The 20,817-nt window shown below is 45.0% G+C and overlaps 1 protein-coding gene across 1 annotated transcript in view; it reads right to left on the bottom strand.

The window, feature by feature from the left end:
• Positions 1–871: 871 nt before the first annotated feature.
• The window catches only part of LOC147115070 (uncharacterized), a 121,186-nt gene continuing 101,240 nt past the window's right edge, over positions 872–20,817 (bottom strand). The window contains exons 6-9 of the mRNA XM_085993981.1: positions 18,786–18,927; positions 10,330–10,383; positions 3,870–3,965; positions 872–1,570 (exon numbers count right to left, since the gene is read on the bottom strand). Of these exons, the coding sequence (XP_085850107.1) occupies positions 1,179–1,570; positions 3,870–3,965; positions 10,330–10,383; positions 18,786–18,927 (684 nt within the window). The 3' untranslated portion in view covers positions 872–1,178. The remainder of the gene's footprint in view (positions 1,571–3,869; positions 3,966–10,329; positions 10,384–18,785; positions 18,928–20,817) is intronic.

The following is a 20,817-nucleotide window of genomic DNA, read 5'->3' as shown; positions in this document are numbered from 1 at the left end:
CCCAGGGGCCGTGTAGCCTGATCCTGCTCCTATTTCGTGTGTCTAATTCTGTTAGATTCCGGAGATGGTTCTGTGATAGTGGATTGGCGGTTAGGATCAGATCAGCCATGATCTTATTGAATGGCGGAGCAGGCTCGAGGGGCCGATTGGCCTACTCCTCCTCCTATTTCTTATGTTCTTATGTTCTTATGTAAGATTCACCAGGCTGATACCTGGAATGGCAGGAATGACGTATGAGGAGAGATTGGGTTGATTGGGCTTACACTCGCTGGAGTTTAGAAGAATGAGAGGGGATCTCATTGAAACTTATAAAATATTAACAGTACTAGATAGACTGGATGCAGGAAGGATGTTCCCAATGGCGGAAGAGTCCTGAACCAGAGCTCACAGTCTAAGGATAAGTGGTAAGCCATTTAGGACTGAGATGAGGAGGAATTTCTTCACCCAGAGAGTGGTGAACCTGTGGAATTCTCTACCACAGAAGGCAGTTGAGGCCAATTCATTCATTAAATATATTCAAGAAGGAGTTAGATATATTTCTTAAGGCTAAAGGGATCAAGGGATATGGGGAGAAAGCAGGGACAGGGTACTGAATTTGGATGATCAGCCATGATCTCATTAAATGGCGGAACAGGCTCGTGTTTTGACCCGAGACAGAGAGAATTGCCGTAGCCTGTAAACTGCTATGTGTGTGGTAATATTTGCTATGTTGGTGAGAATTTGGTAGCGTTGTGATGTCTATATTAAATACAGTAAGAAATGGGCCAATGCTTAGCCCCTTAGGCACACACCTTTGTGAGAAGAGATTACAGAAAGGGTACAGATTGTAAGGGGCAAACCAGGTTGGATTACAGGGATCGCTGCAAGGAGAAAATTTTGGATTATTCTTTATTAAATTTCACAACATACTAAAAAAATAAATAAAAAGTTATTGTCCAATACAGCAAAATTCCAGGTTGAAAATGTATATCTTTGATCAATGTTTTCCATCAACATCCTCCTTTTAAATTGAAAATCTTCGTACATAGTTTTATGAGTTCATATATAATTGATTGATCTAATTAATTGTGTTTAATTATGACCCCAATATGTTACAAACCAAAGATATAAACAGCCGTTATCTTCTTATAAGCTACTAGTGACTGTTATCTTTGGTGAAACGTAAGTCTCCTTTTAGATCATGAAATCTTTTTTAAAAATTCACAGACAAAGTATATGGTGAGGTGGCATTCCACATCATTCCAACCTCCGTCACTTACCATTTCTACACAATCCTCACCACCAAATGCATTGTTGGGTTCTCCTGGTCTCCAATGGCTGTAATTCTGTAGAGGGGTAGAGTCAGTGTACATGAATTGCCTTTCCTTTTCTAAGTCATTCACCCCAATGAACACTCGAGATAAGCCAGTCTTGTTCACATAGGCAGCAATCAGTGTGTTTGTTTCTTCATCCTTTGGCATTGCTAGTGATCCTCCTCTGTCTTTGCAGTGCACAAGAGCAGCATTGTAATTCTTCCCTTCTTTTACAATCAGGTAGAATTTCTCCTCTGTCTCTTTGATGCCTGCTATAACTGTAGAAGAATAAAGCAGAGAATTTATTTTGTTTTTCAAGCAATGGCCAGTGGTTATGACTAGTTATGACTGCTTGGTGGCCGAGGATTCTGCATGTTGGCAAATTGGCAAAAGAACCAGAGGGGAAATGAGAGTAAATTATTTTACGCAACAAGTTGTTATGATCTGGAAAGCACTGCCTGAAAGCGTGGTGGAAGCAGATTCAAAAGTAATTTTCATAAGGGGAAGTGGATATATACTTGAAAAGGAAAAAAATTACAGGGCTATGGGGAAAGAGCAAGGGAGTGGGAGAAAGTGGATAGCTCTTTCAAAGAGCCGGCACAGGTACGATGGGCCTAATAGCCTCCTTCTGTGCTGTATCATTCTATGATTCTATGTATTTGGCTTTTAGCTACTTCATTATCTGATAAGGCTTAACACACCATCAATGTAAACAGGCTTCAATAATAATCCCTTTAAATCCATTTGCTTTCAACTTGTAAAGTCCTAGACAGGCTTTGGGTGCCGCACATCCTTGTTCCATTTAAAGGACACTAGACTACTGAAAAGATTTGGTATGTCTTTTTTGTTTGTTTCCTAATACAGTGGCAAGCCAATACTACTACACGTGTTAAAATATGTAATTGCATCATAAATCGGTCAACATCTCTCTTGCATGTGAAACTGTTGTGACAAAAATAATATGTGACTCTTTTTCCCCCCTGAGCTGTTTAAATTACTGCGGGATCTTATGACATTCCCTTGAATTTCAAATGCCTGTATATTCATAATAGGAAACATTCTAAAGGGTGTTCTAAAGAATCAATAGCATCATACAGCACAGAAAGTGGCCATTTGACCCATCGGGGGATCTTTAATCCCAAAAAACGGGCGGATTTGGGTCGGGTGGGGGGGTTAAAGTGTTAAAAATCTAAATCCTGACCCCAACCCGCCTCCAATCCGCTCACTTCTGGCTTTAATGGAGACGGGACGGGGAGCAGGCATCCCACCTGCTCCCAGGAGGTGGGGTGGCACTTTAAATATGATAATGAGGCTGGAAGCTTCGGATTTAACCTGCTTTGCTGGTTAAACTGTGGCTGGCTGGGGTTCCCAGGCCTCGGGAATCCCGGCAGCCTCAGGGAGCACTGCTTGTGGGCCGGGAGGAGCAGGAGTGCATCTTCCCGGCCCCGCAAGCTGCTCCACCATCAGTCCACCCCCCCCATATAAACCACCCCCACCCCCGGATCGGAACCTCCTCCCTCCGGATCACAACCTCCCACCCCCCAAGGTCGGGGATCGGGCTTCCCTGCTGTCGGGGATCGGGCTCCCCTGCTGCCGGGGATCGGGCTTCCCTGCTGTCGGGGATCGGGCTCCCCTGCTGCCGGGGATCGGGCTCTCCTGCTGCTGGGGATCGGGCTCCCCTGCTGCCGGGGATCGGGCTCTCCTGCTGCCGGGGATCGGGCTTCCCTGCTGTCGGGGATCGGGCTCCCCTGCTGCCGGGGATCGGGCTCTCCTGCTGCTGGGGATCGGGCTCCCCTGCTGTCGGGGATCGGGCTCCCCTGCTGCCGGGGATCGGGCTCCCCTGTTGCCGGGGATCGGGCTCCCCTGCTGCCGGGGATCGGGCTCCCCTGTTGCCGGGGATCGGCCCCCACCACCCGGGTTCAGACCGCCTCTCTGGGTCGGAGCTTGCACCTACCTGGGGCTGCGGCCTCTTCCCCAGCACTCCCCACCCGACTGGAAGCTAAGCCTGTCAATCAGGCTGAATTCCGGGCAGGGATCCTGTCAGTGACGTCTCACGCATGCTGTGGAGTTAAATCTCCATAGCGTGCGGGGAAACCCTTCCCCGCGCACTACCGTGCCCCCACCCCCCCTCCCACCACGCTCCCAGCTCATCAGAACATTAAAATCCCCCCCCGTCGTATCTGTGGCGGCTCTTTGAAAGACCTAACCAATTAATCCCACTTCCTCTTTCCCCATAGCCCTACAAATTTTTCCTTTTTAAGTATTTATCCAATTCCTTTTTGAAAGTTACTATTGAATGTGCTCCCATCACATTTTCAGGTGCATTCCAGATCAATTATTTTCTTCATTCTTTTGCAATATAAATCTATATGAATTATAGAGCAATAGCATTTGGAATTCTGTAATAATAACTATATCATATAAAATATTGAGGAAATATCAATGTATTCCTGATGCCACAAATAAATTTTGCTCTAAATAAACATCCCCTTGACTTAGTCTGTCATATTCAAAATCGCATACCAGCATGCCCATTCAGTTGGGAATTGCTTCAACTTATAATCTAAAATTACCTACCGTTCTTTACAAAGCGCATTGTGTTGTTCAGACGAGCAATGTTGATATCCATCTGTCCTACAATTTTCCGGTATCTTCCACAGTCACAGAAGCTGCCTATTAATTCATCAGAACACATTATGTGAGTGATGTTGCCCAGGTTATTGTTGATTTATCCAGGATAAGCATGGTTTTTGTTTGTCTGTTGACAATTTATGACTGAAGCATGAAAGGACTCACTATCTAATTATCACTACTAGAGCTAATACAAAGGAACTTTGTATTAACACATTAACAAGACCACCAAAAATAGAGGGCAGAGGAATTTCACCTCCCAAGTATGAACTGACATGTGGGTGTTGGCCAATTACCACCTGGCACTAATATGATGATTGACATGCATGACAATAGACCTCAAAATAAGACTGGCCAGAATATTAAAGTGAAGACTTTGAGGAGAAAAATGTTTGTGTCACACTATTGGCATTGGCGTGTTGAAGAGTCAAATAAATCACCAGATCATAAGATAGATACAAATGGGGAAGGCCAATTGATCTAGCTTAGGTCACCCATCTACAAAGAACTTACACTCCACCCATCATGGTATCAGTCACTTAAATAATTCCAGGATTTTTGCCTCCACTGCTCTATCCTGAAGTCCATTCCATATGTTAATTACTCTTTATGTGAAGAACTTCCTGATGTCAGTCCTGAATTTGCCTTTCACTAGTTTGAATCTGTGCTTTTTTATCCTGCTGTCACAGCTTAGTTTGAAGTAATGTTCCAGATCTACCTTATCTATAGCATTCATATTTACAATGCTATTGATTTTAATGGATGTACAGAAACAATGGTAGTTGTAGTGATGATAACAGAATGATAGAAATAAAAATCAGGCATAGCACTGAGTGGAACAGTAGTTTAGCACACTACTTCTGGGTTGAAATTCAGTCCAGACTAAGGAGATAAATATTCCCATTGTAAGTTGTAAGGTGAGATATTCTGTAGAATCAAATAATGCACTCGATGTACTCACTACCTGTGAGGACAAGGAGAAAGACTGCAGGGAGGACAGCCATAATGCAGACCAAGGCACTGTGGCTCAGCAGGCTGTCCAAGGGGAGGAAGAGCAGAATAGAAATGTGGTAGTGATAGGAGATTCTATAATTAGGGGGATAGATAGTGTCCTCTGCAGCCAAGAACGAGAATCCCGAAGGGTGTGTAGCCTACCTGGTGCCGGGGTAAGGGGTAAGGGATATCTTGTGGTGGCTGGAGAGGAATTTGGAAAGGGAGGGGGTAAATCCAGCTGTCATGGTCCATGTCGGAACAAACGACTTAGGTAGCAACAGGGAGGAGGTCCTGCTGAGGGAGTATCAGGAGTTAAGAGCTAAATTAAAAAGCAGGACCTCAAGGATAATAATCTCTGGATTATTGACTGAGCCATGTGCAAACTGGAATAGAAACAGTCAGATCAGGAGAATTAACACATAGCTAAAGGCTTGGTTTGGGAAAGAGGGGTTCCTTTTCATGGGACACTGGCACCAGTACTGGGACAGAAAGGAGCTGTACTAACGGGATGGGCTGCACCTGAACTGGGATGGGATCTGTGTCCTAGCGGAAAGGGTAAATAGGGAGGTGGCAAAGGCTTTAAACGAGTAAGATGGGGGGAGGGATCTACAAGAAATGAAAACAGCCTAAAAATAAACAAAACAGGAAAGGAGAGCACAGGAAAGAGTAAAGTAAGGAAGGACATTGATGGCCAGGGAATAAATAGAGTTATCAAACAGGAGTTTAAAAAGATGGTTAAAAATAAATGAGAGGAACTGCTATTAAAAATGAGTTAATCTGTCTGTACAGCAATGCACACAGCATCTGTAATAAAACAGGGGAGCTGGAGGCAATCATGCTTTGCAAGGAACCAGACGTAGTAGGGATTACTAAGACATGCCTACAGAAAAATCAGGACTGGGAATTAAACATTGCAGGGTATAACATATTTAGAAAAGATAGAGAGGGGAAAAGGGGAGGTGGAGTAGCTGCATTTATTAGGGATAATATAATGGCAGTAGAAAAAAGTGACAGCTATCAGCAAAACAGAAATAGAATCCATATGGATAGAGATAAAAGATAATAAAGGATCAATCACACGAATAGGGGGAGTAAACAGACTACCTAATAGTGGAAGGGAGGTGGAGGATGAAATATGCAAACAAATTAGGGAAATGAGTAAAAAAACATAGAATAATAATCATGGGGGATTTCAACTACCCAGATATTAATTGGACAGAAGAGGTAGGTAAACTGGATAAGGGAATGGAGTTCCTATAATGTGTGTCGGACTCCTTTCTAACCCAATATTTAAAAAGCCCAACAATGGAGGATTCGCTATTGGCTCTAGTAATGGGGAATGAAACAGAGCAGATAAAAGATGTAAAAGTAGGGGAACATCTAGGCAATAGTGACCATAATATAATACGTTTTAAGATAATAATTGAGAAAGACGAAGACCAAGGTAATAGAGTGGAGAAAAACTGATTTTGAGGGGCTGAGAATAGAACTTGGGAAAATAAAGTGGACAACAGTGCTGTAGAACAACAATAGGAAACATTTAAAACAGTATTCAACAGAGTTCAGGAAAAATCTATTCTGCTAAAAAACAAGAACAAGCTAAACACTAATAAGACATTGTGGATGAATAAAGACATAAGGGAAAAATTGAGGGTAAGGAAAAAACAGCAGGAGAGAGCATGACAAGGGAGAATATGAAGGGATTAGGAGAGAAGTCAAAAAAACAATTAGGAAGCCAAATAGGAACTATGAAATTAAATTATCAAGGAACATAAAACAAAATAGTAAAATATTTCACAGGCACGTAAATGAAAAAAGGAAGAATGGGGTGGGAATAGGGCCACTAAGGGATGAACAGGATAATACCACAGGCAGCGATAGAGAGAGGGCAGAAATATTAAATAATTACTTTGCTTCAGTATTTACCAGGGAGATAGAACAGGTAGAGATGACATTGGATGATGAGATTAGTAATGAGATAAATACATTTAAAATAAAACGAGGAGATATATCAAATAAACTAATGAAACTCAAAGAGGATAAAACCCCTGGTCCAGATGGATTACATCCACGCATTTTAAAAGAATCTAGAGATAGCAGAGGCATTCATACACGTATTTAGTAATTCGTTAGAAAAAGGTGTAGTACCAGAGGACTGGTGGATAGCTAACGGAATACCTATATTTAAAAAGGGAGATAGAACATGTCCAGTGAACTATAGACCAGTCAGCTTAACATTGGTGGTAGGAAAAATAATGGAATCCCTACTAAAAGGAGAAAATGGAAGAACATCTAGAAACCAAAAATATAATAATAAATAGTCAGCATGGATTTCAAAAGGGAAAGTCTTGCTTGACCAAACTAATTGAATTTTTTGAAGAAGTAACAGAGAGAGTAGACAAGGGTAATGTAGTAGATGTATTTTATCTAGATTTTTAAAAGGCCTTCGATAAGGTACCACATAATAGACTAATGAATAAAGTCAGGGAATAAGGAGTCAGGGGACAAGTAGCAGAATGGATAGCTAGCTGGCTTCAAGACAAAAAGCAGAGATTAGGGGTAAAGGGTACCTATTCAGAGTGGCAGAAGGTGGGAAGTGGTGTTCTACAAGGATCAGCACTGGGACCACTGTTGTTCATAGTTTATATTAACGATTTGGACTTTGGAATCAAAAACACAATTTCTAAATTTGCAGACGACACCAAACTTGGGGGGATAGTTAATACTGAGGAGGACTGCAACAAATTACAAGAAGACATTAATAAACTTGCAGAATGGACATATAATTGGCAAATAAAATTCAACACAGATAAATGTGAGGTATTACATTTTGGTAAGAAAAATAGGGAGGTCACATATTACTTGGAAAATAAGAATCTAAATGGGGTAGAAGCGCCAAGGGATCTCGGAGTACAAATACACAAATCACTAAAAGTAGCGACACAGATTAACAAGGCCATAAAAAAGCAAACCAAGTACTAGGGTTTATTTCTAGAGGGATAGAATTGAAAAGTAGTGAAGTTACTCTAGAAATAAACCCTAGTACTTGGTTTGTTTTTTTTATGGCCTTGTTAACCTGTGTCGCTACTTTTAGTGATTTGTGTATTTGTACTCCGAGATAAACTTGTATTGAACCTTGGTTAGACCACACTTGGAGTACTGTGTACAATTCTGGTCGCCATATTATAAAAAGGATATAGAGGCAGTGAAGAGGGTGCAGAGAAGATTTACAAGGATGATACCAAAAATGCAAGGGTATACCTATCAGGAAAGGATGAACAGGTTGGGTCTCTTTTCTCTTGAAAAGAGAAGGCTGAGGGGTGACCTAATAGAGGTCTTTAAAATCATGAAAGGTTTTGATAGAATAGATTCAGAGAGAGTGTTTCCACTAGTGAGGAAAGAGCAAAACTAGAGGCCATCAACATAAGATAGTCAGCAAGAAATCCAATAGGGAATTCAGAAGAAACTTCTTTACACAGAGAGCGGTGAGAATGTGGAACTCGCTACCACAGGGAGTGGTTGAAGCGAATAGTATAGATACATTTAAGGGGCAGTTAGATAAGCATATGAGGGAGAAGGGAATAGAGAGTTATGCTGATAGATGTAGATGAGGACGGGAGGAGGCTCAAGTGGAGCATAAATGCCGGCATGGACTGGTTGGGCCGAATGGCCTGTTTCTGTGCTGTATATCCTATGTAATCCTATGACACATGGTCCATGTAGTCTGTGCTGATGTTAATAGAAGCAGTTTCAGTCCAGTTCTTAGTAGTTATGTAGCCATGGCACAAAACTGTAAAATTGACATGAAATACACAGTATCACTCAGACAAACTACAAGGATGGCTGGTTTTGGAACAGCAAAATTGTTGGGCAAATGCCAGCTAGGACACTGGATAGGAAATGGAGTTGGCGGCGAGAGTATGAAGTTTATGGCAGGAGCTGAGGCAGGTGGCTTTGGTCTTGTTTAACTGGGAAAAATTGCAGTTCATTTAAGATTAGATGTTGGATTAAATAGTCTGACAACACACAGGCAGTGGAGGGGTCAAGAGCAGTAGACCTAGGTGTTATCAGCATACACGTGGAAGCTGTCCCCATGTCTGCAGACAATGTCACCAGGGGCAGCACATGAATGAGGAAGAGAAGGGTGCCAAAGATGGATCCTTGGGGGACTCCTGAGGTGATGTTACGGTGAAGTCATTGTTAGAGCTGCTCTGACCAAATGAGTACAGCCCTACTGAGTAGTACAATGGTATGGAGATGCCGGAGTTGGACTGGGGTGGACAAATGTAAGAAGTCACACAACACCAGGTTATAGTCCAACAGCTTTATTTGAAATCACAAGCTTTCGGAGCGCTGCTCCTTCGTCAGGTGAAATGGAGAGATGCATAAAAACACAACTTATATAGTCAGAGAATATTGTCAGATGTTTACAGGTGATCTTTCTAACTGCCATTTATCACACCTCGGCAATGGAAGAGAGGCATTAAAGGAGGATGATATGGTCGACCGTGTCAAAGGTTGCAGAGTGGTCAAGGAGAATGAGGAAGAATGCATCACAGTCATGGTGGATGTCAATCGTAAATTTTGTTAGGGAATATTTCAGTGCTGTGGGATGGGTGGAAACCCAATTGGAGGGATTTAAATAAGGAGTTGCATGAAAGATGGGCTCAGATTTGGGTAGTCATAACACATTAAGGGCTTTGGAGCTGGGGGTAGTCGTTTGCAAAGAAAGAGTGGTTGAGGGTGGTTTTTTGAGGAGGGAGTTGATGATAGTGGTTTTGAAAGGGAAAGGAAAATGCCTGAGAAGAGGGATCTGTTTACAATGTCAGCTAACATGTGGGGCAAGAAGGGAAGTTGGGTTGTCAGCAGTTTAGTGGGAATGGGATCGAGGCAGCAGGAAGTGGGTCTCGGTCATTAAGAGCTCAGAGAGGGCATAGAGGGAAATGGGAAAGAAACTAGAGAGATGGGGGTTCAAAGTTAAGGTATGGGTGGTCTGAAGGGGAAGTTTTTTGGGCAAGGGGAATGGGAGGAACCGGCAAAGGCGGCTGAACAAATGGTCTCTATCTTGGTGAAGGAAACTTGACTTTCACCAATATAGTAGGGTGTTCTTTTGGGAATGGAGTTAATACACACTGACGGAACAGAGTAATGGTAGTGTTATTTGCCTCTCTGCATCTGGCATGGAAGGGCTCAATGCTATTAAAGGGTGCCAAAAGTCAAAAAGTGTTCCAATCCCCAGCACTGACATCTCAGCTTCATAAACAAAAAGCTAATCAAAAAATGATAGGGAAAATGTAATCAATTCCACATGCTGTAGCCCTCTGTCCAGTCCACATCCTCAAAGAATGTGACTCTTCACTGAGAGCATGGGATTGCTGAATTACCCACATATTTTAGAAATCAGATACAATACCTGGTTCACCTTTCAATCCGGGAGGTCCTGGATAACCTCTATTCCCTTTGTTACCTAAATTATAATCCACAGTGAGTTACAACCTTATATCACAGATAGAGGACTAGTTATTACCAGAGGTATAATTTGTGAAAAAAAAATTGGCAAATCAGTTTATTAGGGGAGAGAGAGAACAACCACACATTATTTTCATCACAGTGATGTCACGTGCACATGACATAATGATGCATTTCAATGTGATTAGTGTACAATAATTCAAGATGTGCTTGTAAAAAAAGAAAAGATATGATAAATGCTTCTATGAAGATGGTGCTCCTTTACAATGATAGTTGTATGAACCTATCACCTGGAAAAAATGATCGCACAAATATTTTTTATTTATGTCTGACTTTTCATTAAAAAAATGCTCAAAAACACTATTTGGATGGTTCAGGTTTGCATTGCAAGCTTTGATGACGTTTATGACCAAGTTTAAAAGCTTCTCTGTTGGGTTGCAGGCTACAGCTCTTCATGATACTGAAGCTCCATCTCCAGGAATGAAAATCACCAAGAGATCACTGGCTTCCAGAAATGGACGGTGTCAGTCAATACAACCAGGGACTGGTCTTTTCATTTTATTCATTCATGGGATGTGGGCATCGCTGGCAAGGCCAGCATTTATTGCCCATCCCTAATTGCCCTTGAGAAGATGGTGGTGAGCTGCCTTCTTGAACCGCTGCAGTCCGTGTGGTGAAGGTACTCCCATTATGCTGTTACGGAGGGAGTTTCAGGGTTTTGAACCAGCGACGATGAAGGAACACCAATATACTTCCAAGTCAGGATGGTGTGTAACTTGGTAGGCAACTTGCAGGTGATGGTGTTCCCTTCTCCTTCTAGATGGTAGAGGTCACGGGTTTAGGAGGTGCTGCCAAAGAAGCCTTGGCAAGTTGCTGCAGTGCATCTTGTAGATGGTACACACTGCAGCCACGGTGTGCCGGTGGTGGATGGAGTGAATGTTTAAGGTGATGGATGAGGTGCCAATCAAGCGGGCCACTTTGTCCTGGATGGTGTCAAGCTTCTTGAGTGTTGTTGGAGCTGCACTCATCCAGGCAAGTGGAGAGTATTCCATCACATTCCTGATTTGTGCCTTGTAGATGGTGGAAAGGTTTTGGGGAGTCAGGAAGTGAGACACTCGCTGCAGAATACTTAGCCTCTGACCCACTCTTGCTGCCACAGTATTTATGTGGCTAGTCCAATTAAGTTTCTGATCAATGGTGACTCCCAGGATGTTGATGGTGGGGGATTCGGCGATGGTAATGTCATTGAATGTCGCGCAGTGGTGGTTAGATGCTCACTTGTTGAAGATAGTCATTGCTTGGGACTTGTGTGGCACGAATGTTACTTGCCACTTATCAGCCCAAGCCTTAATGTTGTCCAGGTCTTGCTGCATGCGGGCATGGACTGCTTCATTACCTGAGGAGTTGCGAATGGAACTGAACACTGTGCAGTCATCACTGAACATTCCCACTTCTGACCTTATGATGGAGGGATTGATGAAGCAGCTGAAGATGGTTGGGCCTAGGACACTGCCCTGAGGAACTCCTGCAGCGATGTCCTGGGGCTGTGATGATTGACCTCCAACAACCACAACCATCTTTCTTTGTGCTAGGTATGACTCCAGCCAGTGGAGAGTTTTCCCGCTGATTCCCATTGACTTCAGTTTTACTAGGGCTCCTTGATGCCACACTTGGTCAAATGCTGCCTTGATGTCAAGGGCAGTCATTCTCAACTCACCTCTGGAATTCAGCTTATTTGTCCATGTTTGGACCAAGGCTGTAATGAGATCTGGAGCCGAGTGGTCCTGGTGGAACCCAAACTGAGCGTCGATGAGCAGGTTCTTAGAATCATAGTAAGTTACAGCACGGAAGGCGACCATTTCGGCCCATCATATCCACCAAAGAGCAACAAAGAGCTATCCAGCCTAATCCTACTTCCCAGCTCTTGGTCCGTAGCCCTGCAGGTTACAGCATCCCAAGGGTACATCCAAGTACTTTTTAAATGTGGTGAGGGTTCCTGCCTCTACCACCATTTCAGGCACTGAGTTCCAGACCCCCACAACCCTCTGGGTGAATACATTTCCCCTCAAATCCCCTCTAAACCTTCCACCAATTACTTTAAATCTGTGCCCCCTGGTTTTTGTCCCCTCTGCTAAAGGAAATAGGTCCTTTCTATCCACTTTATCTAGGCCCCTCATAATTTTATACACCTCAATAAGGTCTCCCCTCAGCCTCCTCTGTTCCAAGGAAAACAGACCCAGCCTACCCAGTCTTTCCTTATAGCGAAGATTCTCTACTCCTGGCAACATCCTTGTAAATCTCCTCTGTACCCTCTCTAGTGCAATCACATCTTTCCTGTAATGTGGTGTCCAGAACTGCACGCAGTACTCTAGCTGAGGCCTAACTAGTGTTTTATACAGTTGAAGCATAACCCCCTGTTCTTTTATTCTATGCCACGGCTAATAAAGGCAAGCATTCCGTATGCCTTCTTAACCACCTTATCTACCTGGCCTGCTACCTTCAGGGATCTGTGGACATGCACTCCAAGGTTCCTTTGTTCCTCTACACTACTTAGTGTCCTACCATTTAATGTATATTCCCTTTCCTTGTTAGCCCTCCCCAAATGCATTACCTCACACTTCTCCGGATTGAATTCCATTTGCCACTGTTCTGCCCACTTGACCAATTTATTGATATCTTCCTGCAGCCTACAGCTTCCTTCTTCAGTATCAACCACACAGCCGATTTTAGTATCATCTGCAAACTTCTTAATCATACCCCCTATATTCAAGTCAAGATTGTTGATATATACCACAAAAAGCAAGGGACCCGAGTCCTGAGCCTCGCGAAACCCCACTGGAAACAGCCTTCCAGTCACAGAAACACCCATCAACCATTACCCTCCTGCTTCCTGCCTCCGAGCCAGTTTTGAATCCAACTTGACAGTTTGCCTTGGATCCCATGGGCTTTTAACTTCGTGACCAGTCTGCCATGTGGAACCTTATCAAAAGCCTTGCTAAAGTCCATATACACTACATCAAAAGCACTACCCTCATCTACCCTCCTTGTTACCTCCTCAAAAAATTCAATCAAGTTTGTCAGACACGACCTTCCGTTAACAAATCCATGCTGACGATCTTTGATTAATCCGTGTCTTTCTAAATGAAGATTTATCCTGTCCTTCAGAATTCTTTCCAATAATTTTCCCACCACCGAGGTTAGGCTGACTGGCATGTAATTACTCGGTCTATCCTTTTCTCCCTTTTTAAGCAAGGGTACCACATTAGCAGTCCTCCAGTCCTCCGGCACCACACCTGAAGCCAGAAAGGATTGGAAAATGATGATCAGGGCCTCTGCTATTTCCTCCTTTGCTTCGCTTAACAGCCTGTGATACATTTCATCCGGGCCTGGGGATTTATCCACTTTTAAAGCTGCTAAACCCCTTAATACTTCCTCGCTCACTATGTTTATTTCATCTAATATTTCACACTCCTCCCCCCGATAGCAATGTCTGCTTCACCCCTCTCCTTTGTGAAAACAGACGCAAAGTATTCATTAAGAATCCTACCGACGTCTCCCGCCTCCATACACAGATTACCCTCATGATCTCAAATAGGCCCTACCCTTTCTTTAGTTATCCTCTTACTCTTGATATATTTATAAAACATCTTTGGGTTTTCCTTGATTTTACTTGCCAAGAATTTTTCATGCTCTTTCTTTGCTTTCCCAATATCCTTTTTAATTGCACCCCTGCACTTTCTGTGCTCCTCTAAAGATTCTGGTGTATTTAGCCCTCTGTATTTGTCATACGCCTCCCTTTTTTTCTTTATCCTACCCTGCATGTCTCTAGACATCCAGGGGGCTCTAGATCTGTTAGTCCCACCTTTTTTCTTTAAGGGCACATATTTGGTCTGAACCCTCCGGATCTCCTCCTTGAATGCCTCCCACTGCTCTGACACTGATTTACCGTCAAGTAGCTGTTTCCTGTCCACTATGGCTAAATCTCCTCTGAGCTTAACAACATTTGCTTTTCCCCAATTTAGAATTTTTATTCCTGGTCTATCCTTGTCCTTTTCCATAACTACCTTAAATCTAACAGAATTATGGTCACTAGCACCAAAATGCTCTCCCACTGATATGCCTTCTACCTGCCCAGCTTCATTCCCTAAAACTAAGTCCAGAACTGCCCCCTCCCTTGTTGGGATTGCTACATACTGGCTAAAAAAGTTCTCCTGGATGCATTTTAGGAATTCCGCACCCTCTATACCCTTCACACTAATTTTATCCCAGTTAATATTGGGGTAGTTGAAATCCCCTACTATGTCCTATAGTTTTTGCACTTCTCAGAAATTTGTCTACATATTTGTTCTTCTATCTCCCTCTCACTGTTTGGGGATCTGTAGTACACTCCCAGCAGTGTGATCGCCCCTTTTTTGTTTTTCAATTCGACCCATATGGCCTCTATTGACGATCCCTCCAACATATCATCCCTCCTCACAGCTGTAATAGTTTCTTTAATCAATACTGCGACCCCCTCCCTTTTTACCTCCCTTTCTACCCCGTCTGAAAATCCTGTAACCAGGAATGTTGAGCTGCCATACCTGCCCCTCTTTCAGCCACGTCTCTGTAATAATAGCTATAGGGGGAGAAATTGGGTGAGTAGCGCCACCTGTTAGCACCTAAAGAGGCAGTCAGTGGCTGTAGCGCCACTGGCTGCGTCTCCCGCGATATTCAGTAGGGGCGCTAATGGTGGCATTAGGCATTTGTGCTGCGCCGCCACCGATGACGTCATCGGTGTGCGTAGCGCCCCATTCGTGCCCCGTTCGTGATATTTGGTAGTGAACGCCGCAATTGCGCTGTTCGCTACCTGCGCCCGGTTCACGGGGCCTTACTGTGCTGGCAGCGGCGCAAGTTAAGGTGGAGGTGCGGGGTGGCCGCTTTTTCGGCGGCCACCTGCCAGCACCTCCGTCCCTGGCCTCCTAAGCCCCCCCCCCCCCCCCCCGCTGCATTGCCGGCTGTTTCCCGAGAGCCTGGCACTTCTCCTTGGTGCCGGGCTCATTTGCCGGCACTCGCGAGCGGGGATCGCGCTGTTGCAGGCACCTCCCCCTTAACAGTGGGAGGAAGGCCTGCAGTACCGCAGCGTGCCGTGCCGCGGCACGTTGCACAGCGATAATCAGTTTCAGCGCCCTAAGAGGGACGCGGAGCACCTCGAGCCTCACCCCGTGTCCCTCGAACGGCACTGAAACTGAATTTCTGGCAATCGGTATTACTCCGATCGCTGTGCTAAATCTTGCGCTCAGGCGACTTTTGCGCCCCAACCCAATTTCTAGGCCATAAAATCAAAGTCCCAGTATCTACCTGTGCCCTCAGCTCATCTGCCTTGTTCATTATACTCCTTCCATTGAAGTATATACCATTTAGTACAGGCAAACCTCCTTGTTGACTACTATCCAGCCCTTGACTCCTCTGTCACAGAATCACAGAAACCCCACAGTGCAGATAGAGGCCATTTCGGCCCATCGAGCCTGCACCGACACATATCCCACCGATCCCTGTAACCCCTACACCAACACATATCCCACCCTATCCCCGTAACCCCACGTATTTAATCCCCCTAACACTAAGGTTCAATTTATCATAGCCAATCAACCTAACCCGCACATCTTTTGGACTGTGGGAGGAAACCGGAGCACCTGGAGGAAACCCACGCAAACACGGGGAGAATGTGCAAACTCCACACAGACAGTCACCCGAGCCGGATTCGAACCCGGCTCCCTGGCACTGTGAGGCAACAGTGCTAACCACTATGCCACTGTGTCCTTCCAATTTACTTTCTATGCTTTTGTTTTCCAATTCCAGTTTTTCTTCCCTCTCTATTGACTCTATACTTAGGTTCCCATCCCCCTGCCAAGCTAGTTGAAACCCTCCCCAACAGCAGTAGCAAACCCTCCCGCGAGGATATTGGTCCCATTCCCATTGAGGTGCAATCCATCTGGCTTGTAGAGGTCCCACCTCTCCCTATAACAGTTCCAATTCCTCAGGAATCTAAAGCCCTCCCTCCTACACCATCTCTCCAGCCATGCATTCATCTGCTCTATCTTTCTATTTCTGCACTCACTAGCACGTGGCACTGATAGTAATCTGGAGATTACTACCTTTGAGGTCCTGCTTTTTAACCTTTTTCCTAGCTCCCTAAACTCTGCCTGCAGGACCTCATCCCTCTTCCTACCTATGTCGTTGGTACCGATATGGACCACGACCTCTGGCTGTTCACCCTCCCCCCTCAGAATGCCCTGCAGCCGTTATTGGTAAGTAAGTGCCGCTTGATAGCACTGTCGATGACACCTTCCATTACTTTGCTGATGATTGAGAGTAGACTGATGGGGCAGTAATTGGCCAGATTGGATTTGTCCTGCTTTTTATGGACAGGACATACCTGGACAGTTTTCCACATTGTCGGATAGATGCCAGTGTTGCTGTACTGGAACAGCTTGGCTAGAGGTGCGGCTAGCACAAGTCTTCAGCACGACAGCCGGGAAGTTGTTGGTGCTGATCGCCTTTGCTGTATCCAGTGCGCTCAGCCATTTCTTGATATCATGTGGAGTGAATCCAATTGGCTGAAGACTGGCTTCTGTGATGATGGGCACCTCAGGAGGAGGCTGAGATGGATCATCCACTCAGCACTTCTGGCTGAAGATGGTTGCAAATGCTTCAGCTTTGTCTTTTGCACTCATATGCTGGGCTCCGCCATAATTGAGGATGGGGATATTCATGGCACCTCCTCCTCCTGTTAGTTGTTTTATGGTCCACCACCTTTCATGACTGGATGTGGCAGGACTGCAGAGTTTGGTCTGATCTGTTGATTGTGGGATCGCTTAGCCCTGTCTATCGCATGCTGCTTCCGCTGTTTAGCATGCATGTAGACCTGAGTTGCAGCTTCCCCAGGTTGGCAGCTCATTTGTAGGTACGCCAGGTGCTGCTGCTGGCATGCTCTTCTGCACTCCTTATTGAACCAGGGTTGGTCCCCTGGCTTGGTGGTAATGGTAGAGTGAGGGATATGCCACGCCGTGAGGTTGCAGATTGTGGTGGAATACAATTCTGCTGCTACTGATGGCCCACAGCAGCTCATGGATGACCAGATTTGAGCTGCTAGATCTGTTCTGAATCTATCCCATTTAGCACGGTGGTAGTACCACACAACACATTGAAGGGTGTGAAGACGGGACTTCGTCTCCACAATGACGGTGCGGTGGTCACTGCTACCAATGCTGTCATGGACAGATGCATCTGCGGCAGGTAGATTGGTGAGGAGGTTCTCTTTCCACCTGCCGTAGGCCCAGTCTGGCAGCTATGTCCTTCAGGACTCAGCCAGCTTGGTCCGTAGTGATGCTACTGAGCGACTCTTGGTGATGGACATTGAAATCCACCACCCAGAGTACATTCTGTGCCCTTGCTACTCTCAATGCTTCTTCCAAGTGGTGTTCAACATGGAGGAATAATGATTCATCAGCTGAGGGAGGGCAGTAGGTGGTAATCAGCAGGAGGTTTCCTTGCCCATGCTTGACCTGAAGCCATGAGACTTCACGGAGTCCAGAGTCAATGTTGAGGACTCCCAGGGCAACTCCCTCCCTCCTGTATACCACTGTGCCGCCACCTCCGGTGGGACAGGACATACCCAGGGACGGTGATGGAGGAGTCTGGGACATTGGCTGAAAGGTATGATTCTCTGAGTATGATTATGTCAGGCTGTTGCTTGACTAGTCTGTGGGACAGCTCTCCCAATTTTGGCAGAAGTTCCCAGATGTTAGTGAGTTCCCAGATGTTAGTGAGGAGGACTTTGCAGGGTCGACTGGGCTGGGTGTGCTGTTGTCATTTCCGAAGTTGGTGCCGAGGTCAATGCCGGGTGGTCCACCTGTTTTTTAATTCTTATTTTTGTTTTTCATAGCGGTTTGTTACAACTGAGTGGCTTGCTAGGCCATTTCAGAGGGCAGTTAAGAGTTAACCAGACCAGGTAAGGATGGCAGATTTCCTTCCCTAAAGGGCATTAGTGATGGGTTTTTACGACAATGCGATAGTTTTATAGTCACCATTACTGATACTAGCTTTTTATTCCAGATTTATTTAATTAACTGAATTTAAATTCCCCAGCTGCCATGGAGGGATTTGAACTCATGTCTCTGGATCATTAGTCCAGGCCTCTGGATTACTAGTTCAGTAACATAACCACTATGCTACCATTCCCGACTTTTGGGGCTCTTCCATCCCTGTTGAGTTGTTCACCTCTTCAAGTGTTGCAGCAGAGGTCCTGCTGCAGCACCCCAGTATTTCTCTGGCCTAGCAATAGCGTGCTTCCCTCTTGGTAACGGGGAAGTCCTGTCCTGTCACAATACCCACAATGGGGGGATAATCCGCCTTAAATACCTATTAGGCCACAGCAATCTGTTCCCTGCTTGCTTCTGCACTTGCACACTGGAGCTGAATCAAGACAACAGGGAGGAAATGAACTGATCTCACACAAATCATAGAAGCCATTTTCACCCTGAGATGGAGGAATTTTTTTAATCTTTATTCAATTAGGAGTGAAAATGACCTTTGTCAATTCGATTATCAGAGCTATGTGTAAATGTTTTATCCAAACATATATATATTTAAAAATGATGAAATGCAGCACATGCACTCCAACCTAAGATTAAATAAAATACTGGTGCCACCATTACTGGAGCCACATTAATACCATCCCTGCTCTCCTCTCACTCCCACACACAAAATAAATGTACCACATTGAATGGGGGAGAGAGAATATTAAGCAAAGTTTGTGTTGCTACAGAATGTGTTTGCATCAAAAAATAGAGAATGAACTCATTTTTTCCATGACATGGAATTTATTCCTAAATTGTTTCTTCATTGGAAGAATGTGAATGAATTGCTTAAACATTTGCAATAGAACATCTATTCCAATGTGTTCTCGCATGCGCTGATGTAATCAGAGAAAGTTATTTTCCAAAATAACAACAGAAAATGCTGGAAAAACTCAGCAGGCCAGGCAACATCGGTGGAGAGAAATTATAGAGTCGACGTTTCGGGTGAACCCTTTTTCAAAACTGGAAAGGAAATGAAATAGATCGAAGGCAGGGCTGCGATAGAACAAAAGAAGTAAAGAGACATTAAGAGGTATTCAAAACCAGACGAGATGGTAATAGGACAGTGGAAACAAAAGACAGCTCAGATTAGGTGTGAAGTGTACTGGCAGGATGAGAGACAGCTGCCATGTGGGAGAGAGAAAAAAAAAGGAAAGGGGGGGGAAAGGGAAAACCCAAAACAAAGGGGTGGAAAAAAAAATAAGTAAAAATGTAATAGGGGCCGAGGTTATAATCTGAAATTGTTGAACTCGATATTGAGTCCGGAAGGCTGCAAAGTGCCTAATCGGAAGATGAGGTGCTGTTCCTTGAGTTTACGTTGAGCTTCCGTGGAACAATGCAAGAGGCCAAGGACGGTGAGGTCCGAGTGGGAATGGAGCGGTGAATTAAAATGACAGACGACCGGAAGCTCGGGGTCACCCTTACGGACTGAACGGAGGTGTTCCGCAAAGCGGTCACCCAATCTGCGTTTGGTCTCCCCAATGTAGAGGGGACCGCATCGTGAGCAGCGAATACAGTATACTAGATTGCAAGAAGTACAAGTAAATCGCTGTTTCACCTGGAAGGGGTGTTTGGGGCCCTGGACAGTGGGAAGGGGGGAGGTATAGGGGCAGGTGTTACATCTCCTGCGCTTGCACGGGAAGGTGCCAGGCGAAGGGGAAGGGCTGTTGGGGGTGATAGAGGAGTGGACTAGGGTGTCTTTGAGGGTGCGGTCCCTATGGAATGCTGAAAGGGGAGGGGAGGGGAAGATGCATTTGGTGGTGGGATCACTTTGGATGTAGCGGAAATGGCGGAGGATGATCCGTTGAATGTGGAGGCTGGTGGGGTGAAAGGTGAGGACAAGGGGAACCCTATCATGGTTCCTGGAGGGAGGGGCAGGGGTGAGGGCAGAAGTGCGGGAGATAGAACGGTCATGGTCGAGGGCTGTGTCAACCACGGAAGAGGGGAATCCTCGGTTGAGGAAAAAGGAAGACATGTCGGAAGCACTGGTGTGGAAGGTGGCATCATCGGAGCAGATACGGCGGAGATGGAGAAACTGGGAGAATGGAAGAGAGTCCTTACAGGAGGCGGGGTGGGAGGAAGTGTAGTCCAGGTAGCTGTGGGAGTCAGTGGGCTTGTAGTGAATATTGGTCGATAACCTATCCCCAGAGATGGAGATGGAGAAGTCGAGGAAGGGAAGGGAAGAGTCAGAGATGGACCATGTGAAGGTGAGGGAAGGGTGGAAATTGGAGGCAAAGTGAATGAAATTGTCTAGTTCGGGGCGAGAGCAGGAAATGGCACCGATACAGTCATCGGAAAAAGAGGTGAGTGAGGGG

The sequence above is a fragment of the Somniosus microcephalus genome, chromosome 7 (genome assembly GCF_052327205.1).
Source record: "Somniosus microcephalus isolate GS21.2 chromosome 7, FLI_Smic_1.0, whole genome shotgun sequence".
In the NCBI taxonomy this organism is placed as follows: Eukaryota; Metazoa; Chordata; class Chondrichthyes; order Squaliformes; family Somniosidae; genus Somniosus; species Somniosus microcephalus.
Note: the sequence above shows the minus strand (reverse complement) of the source record. Positions and strands in the feature narration are given on the sequence as shown.